Source organism: Triticum dicoccoides, chromosome 4A (genome assembly GCF_002162155.2).
Source record: "Triticum dicoccoides isolate Atlit2015 ecotype Zavitan chromosome 4A, WEW_v2.0, whole genome shotgun sequence".
Lineage (NCBI taxonomy): Eukaryota > Viridiplantae > Streptophyta > Magnoliopsida > Poales > Poaceae > Triticum > Triticum dicoccoides.
In genome coordinates this window covers 626,855,640-626,861,825 of record NC_041386.1, presented here as the reverse complement: position 1 = coordinate 626,861,825, position 6,186 = coordinate 626,855,640, and the positions used below count along the sequence as shown (strand labels likewise).

General features: G+C 49.0%; 1 protein-coding gene across 1 annotated transcript; it reads right to left on the bottom strand.

Moving 5' to 3' along the window:
* Nucleotides 1-373: 373 nt before the first annotated feature.
* On the bottom strand, nt 374-1,818 carry LOC119289447 (uncharacterized acetyltransferase At3g50280-like). The gene has a single exon (XM_037568767.1). It carries the CDS (start codon nt 1,816-1,818, stop codon nt 403-405), a length of 1,416 nt encoding a protein of 471 aa, XP_037424664.1. The 3' UTR covers nt 374-402.
* Nucleotides 1,819-6,186: the final 4,368 nt, after the last annotated feature.

Here is a 6,186-nt window from a genome sequence, read left to right as displayed (position 1 = left end):
GGCAATTTTCTAAAAAAAAAGAACTGGGACAAAATTGCCATGTTTTACCAATTAAACTGGTCACCTCATGTCAATTGAAGTTGCCATAAAAAAACGTTCATACTGACATGCTTAAAATTCCGAACGTTCGGGTTTATCGGGGTCCAATTTTTTTTTTTCAGCTCATCGACTCTGGTACCTGGTAGGCTTGAGAAACATCAGCAACTCAGGGATCACTTGTCCATTTGTTCCTCACTGATAACAATCACGAAAGATGATACTACAAAATATTGGAGTAAGACTCGGCGAGCCTCCATTATTTTGCTTCCGGTTCAACCAATCTAGGTACTAATCAACGGATTTGGTCCTCACTGAATTAACAATCATGAAAGATGATACAAATTTTCGCTGCAAGAGATACAATCAGTATGAATCAGTGGTGGTTGCACCCATGAACTCCTCGTCGGTGACGAGCCTGGCGAGCGCCTCCGGAACGAGGCACACCTCCAGCGCAATGCTCCCTCCGCCACCTCGACCCTCGTACACGGTCGCCTTCCCATCAAACTTGTTCCCGGCGCCGCTCCGAACGGTCACCGGCGCGCCCCACCCGAAGTCGTTCCCATACACGTCGAACCGCGGCGAGCTCCCTGTCAGCGTCCCCGTGGGAGCGGCAGCCACGAGCGCGGGCAGGCGCGTGAAGCTAGGCTCCCGAGGCCAGGACGCGAGCTTGTTGCTCGCGTATGCCATGTCGAACGACGCCACGGCCCTGTTCAGGAGCCATGCCGCCCGGCCAAGGCCCCTGTCCAGGATGTCGCCGGCGGTGGACTTGGCGGTGGCGTGCTCCACCGCGTTGCCCGCGTAGGCTGCCGGTATGCCGACGACGCGGCCACGGCATCCCACAAGGACAGTGTACGTCGTTTTCTGGTGCGATGCGAGTCGCCGGGCTCGGCACACGGCACGCCACAGGTGCGCGAGCAGCGCCTGCAGCGAGGAGATTGTGCCAAGGGTGCAGCCGGAGCCGGACATCTCGGCGTTCGCCTGCGCCTTGAGATTCTTTACGCTCGCCGCGGAGAAATTGAGGAAGCATTCCTGCACGGGCGGGAACACATGTCGAATGCCGACGACATCCTCCAGGTTGCCGAAGGGCAGAGGGATGGGGACGGTGCAGCTGCCCAGGAAACTCCTGTCGAACACCGGCAACGGCGAGGAGATCATAACATCGTTGCCAGCGACGGCGGCACGACTTAGCTCGGACCAGGTATTGAAGAATTGCCAGAATGTCGTACCGTCGGCGACGCCGTGGTTCATTGACATGGCGATGAAGACGCCGTCGGCGAGCTCGGTGACCTGCGCAACCAGGAGCGGGCGCGAGCCCTCAATGGCGTCCGAACCCAGCAGCATGTCGAGCGGGAAGAAGGACCAGACCACCCGAGGAACGACGAGCGAGGCGCTGATGTCCGAGACGGTGACGCCGGGAGCCACGGCGTGGACGAACTCGGCGCCCTCGCCGCCGCAGCGGAGCGAAATGGTGAGGCTCTGGTTCTGAGGCGACGATGCTCCGCCGTTGCTAGCCGGCGGGACGGCCACGGCGAGGCGTCCGGCATAAGGGTAGAAGTGGCCAAGGGCTCGCTGAAAGGACGAAGCTAGACACTCCACGTCGACGTCGTTGAGCCCCTTGCCTCCGGTGGTGGGAGGCTTGGGCAGGAGGATGCCCTTCTGGATGTTCTCCACGGTGATAGACTTGAGATCCCACGGCGTCAGGTGGATGGTCTCCACCGGCGGCGAGGCCGTTGGTTCCGGCCGTACCATGCGCCGTGACACGATTCGGACGTCGCCCATCGATCTTGGTTCAGTTTACTATGTGCCACGGCCGGAGTGAGCAGACCAGTAGTCTGGTTAATAAGCTAAGTTGCGCAGACCAGAGCACATCACATATGGCATGGCTCCATATGGCTGTCGTGGGCATCTTTTAACTAGTGTATATATCTTTTCAGGCTTTAGTTTTTTTTCAAGATAACATGTGTCTCGTATCTATCATAAGCATTGTGGTACAAGTAACGTACATACCAACATAACAAAACTAAACAACATAACACTAGTCCTGAAGAATCCTCTGAGCTTGACATCAACGTCTGCCACCTGTCTCTGGCACCACCATAATAACCACCAAAGGAGAAACTAACGGGTCAACTCCTCACCCGAACTCGACGCAGCTTCATCGCTAATATGTACTTTGCGGACCTCCAAGATGACTCGCCAAAGACGAAGTCATTACCGTTGAACTAATCAGACCGAGGCAACACCCTGGACACGTCATCGAACTTCAGATCTGGCACCCTCGCACTAATAAGACGTTGGAGGAGTAAACCATACCTACTAGCCACAATCCAGCACACGATCTGCATTCTCCTAGATGCTCCCGATGCGGACAACATTCTGCATCCGCACCTGGACTACCTCACAAGCTCCACGCCGACGCTGGAGCAAACGCCGCCACCATTGCAGATCCTGACGACACAAATCCACCACGAGAAAGCCGCCGCCGCCACTCCATCCTTACTTGAACAAACTGGTTTCCAAATCCATCCCCAGCCATAAAACCAATCACCTCGTTAGGGAAGGATCTCAAGTTTCTTTATTCATCGTCGTCCTCGCAGCTGTCGAAGCTAAGATGATTAACGACCCAAAAACCTAAGCTACTAGCTAAGTGTCCGTGCGTTGCCACGGATTAACAAATATATATATACAAAGAGAAAATTCATGTGACATGAGAGTCAAAGGTCATTTCTATGGGATGATATCTCATGGTCATGATCTAGTAGATACATACATCTCGTCATTGTCTTTCTTCCACACTCCATGTCTGAGCTACCACACGACATTCGACTTCCTTCTCCCACCATGCATGCTTTTATCTCCTATTTCTCCTACCTTTACCTTACACGACAGTACCAAGTTTCTTGTCCAACTATCATAATCTTCTCCGGTAGGGCACCCCCTTAGATTATTACTGACTTGTACATGTTGCAAATAAGATCAACGAAAATGGATACTAAATTTCTGATGAGAAATGAGAATTCAGGGCAATATCTTCCCAAGACAATAATAATTTCAAGACAATCTTTTTATACCTTCTGTCAACATTGGGACACACATTCCACACAATAAGCATGCAATGATGTTGATACTTGATTAATTGTCATTATATGTCTACAGTAAAGATAACTTTACTCAAAACCGCCTATCTTAGCCAAATCAACAAATCTCTCTCATTAATGCAATTTTCTTTAGAAAACAAATAATAGATTCTTTCCTATCTTAGCCAAATCAACGGATCTCTTTCATTAATGCAATTTGCTTTAGCAAACAAATAATAGATTCTTTCCTACCTTAGCCAAATCAACGGATCTCTCCCATTAATGCTATTTGCTTTAGCAAACAAATAATAGATTCTTTCCTACCTTAGCCAAATCAATGGATCTCTCCCCGGTTCGCTGGGCGCGTTTCGGTGGGTGGGCGTGGGGGTGGGGGTAATTTGATGGAAATAAACCGGTTGAAAATAAACCGGTTGAAAATAAACGGATCCTGTCTCACTCTTCACTTTCTTTACAATAAACTTCAGAATAGCAATCTTGGCGAGTGATCTCGACGGGGTTCAATCGGCGTGGCGCACCGCTGATTCTTCCAGGAGTGGGTGCTGAGAGGAAGGATCCCAAACCTCCATTGTCAATCGGCCAGAGCTGCATCGTCCTTTGGATCAGAGCGTGGACGGGATCAAGACGGTAGGGTTTGAGGAATTTGTAGGACATGAGGGTTTATGGTTGGCAGCACGAGAACTCACCCATATCTTGGCAGACGGCAGGCCCGAGGTGCGGTCGTGTTCATGCTTCGGGAGCTGCCACATGCTGTCCTCGCCGCCATCAGCGACACCACCACCATCGCCTGTTGTCACCACTTCAGCGCCACGAGCGTGGGACCGAGGGACGAAGGGAAGGGAAGGAAGTGAATTGACGTACCTATGTTTGGTATATATCACACGAGGAATCAAAACTGGATGCACGTGAAAGCATAGAGATGGGAGAGGAGGACAGAGGAAGGGAAGGGCAAGAGGAACCTGAGGATGTGCGATGAAGGAGCGATGCCAAAACATCACAAAGGGGGACCCGTAGCTCGTCACGTAGCGCGGCCGCCTCATTGCCGGCTGCCACCCCGCGCTACCGCCTCCGTGCGCAGGTTCCGTTCGTGGAGCGTGAGGAGCGCATGACCTGCCTTCACCGCGGCCTGGTCCTCCCCACTATCGTGAAGCTCGCCCGCATCGCCGCCCCAATTGCTCAGGATGACGGATGAAGATCCTGCAACAGCGACGTGGGTGAGGGATGCAGCCGACGATGGAGGGATGATTTTCGTGGATAAACCCTCCCTATCAAAATAACTACTTAAAAAAGGCAAAGATCGATGCATTAGGAAAATTAGGATTTGGAATTGATTGTCATAAAATAAAATTTTATTAATTGATAACGTGCTATCGGTACATGCCCGTTTATAACGTATCTAGTTAGGAAACTTTGGAAAAGTTAGGAAAGTTTTTATTGTGAGGGTAAAAAAATCAATGTGAGGAGATATGGTGGTGGGATATGAGACGAAAATAAACCGGACGAAAATAAACCAGACGAAATATAACCAGACGAAAATAAACCGTGGACGCAATCCTACCAACTGCTCCATTAGGAGTAGAGATTAGGGCCCTAAAGCTAAAACAATCCCCACGCGTCGGATCTGGCAACCCCCCTCATCACCGACTATAGAGAGATCATCAGCAGAGGGGAGCCGCCGGATGGCTCGGCTCTTCTGGCGGCGGAAGGGTTTCTAGTCGCTCGTCTTGAGGAAAAAATCGTGTCTAAAAGAAGTAGCACTCCATATAATTTTTGAGAAATAGTACTATGCTTTAGCTTGGTGGCTCCATGATAGCAGGATATACATTTGTATCCTTGTTTCTAAAAGAAATGGTATTTTCTACTCTTTCCGTCCGAAAAAATTTGTCCCTCAAATAGATATATCTAACACCAAGTTAGTGCTAGATACATCCATTTGAAGGACAAGCTTGTGGCAAGCTTTTTCGGACGGAGGAGTACAATCTTTTAGAAACACAATACAAACATAGAAGCTTACATATACGTACACACATTCAGCCCTATAAGCACTATTGAACCCTTAGTTATGAGCAACTCTGAGAGACCGGGTCGACAAATTTTGAGATTGAAGAAATCGCCACAACTAACTCGTAGTGGACGCACCACTAGCAGAATAGCATCGAAAAGCCTTAGGTAGAAAAGATGCGAGCACTATTGAACCCAGATGAAGCTAGTTTCATCACAAGGAAACTAATCATATAAGATAGGCTTAGTTCGTCTAAAAGAAATAGAGTTACAAGACCAATAATATTGGAATAATAAAAGCCAAATTCCTCTGAGAAGATATAGTAAATTAATCTACAGATTGGATGTTAATTACAGACCGGCGTCCTAAATTGGTTGGAAATCATGGAGAATCGACATTAAAGTATGAGCGATTAGTGGGTGGTTAGTGAAAATAATGCTCATACGTTTTATTCGTAATACCAAAATCTCTGCAGGTTAAGTATTTTTGTTATAAGACACATGCCCATCATACGCTCGCGCACACAAATGTGCATACCATTCTTACCAGAGTACATGCTGGATGGATCTAGAGTGGAGGTCGTTCACTCGTTCATATAAATCTGAAATTTAACCATGTGACACAGTAGCGCAAGCATGTGATAGTGACACAGTAGTACTCTATCAAAAGATTGAACCCGGGTGGGCAGTACCACTACCAAATGCCTTGTATATGAGCCATGACTCGTGCATCGTTCAAGCCAACGATGCGAACAAGATGCAGCGATCGACAAAGCTCATGTGCGCCTAGCCGCCTAGCCCTAGCCAATGGCCAAAAGTCTGCCACTTTGTTACGTACACGCGATCTGCGTGCAAGCCTAGGACTCCTTTTCTTTTTTGAACGCTTAGCAATGCTAAGATTCTGCTTGCCTCAGATCCAAGGCTAAGATTCTGCTTGTCTTGTAAGCTGTGTGTGTATAGTTATTCTATCGTTGAGTTTGGCCGGAAGTTGAGAGCTCCTAGGATTTCGTTTGCCTCACATTCAAACGTTACTAGTGGTTGAGACGCCACT

Bases quoted from the DNA above. Each gene is read 5' to 3' on its own strand.
- LOC119289447 (XM_037568767.1), bottom strand. From the start codon at position 1,818: ATGGGCGACGTCCGAATCGTGTCACGGCGCATGGTACGGCCGGAACCA.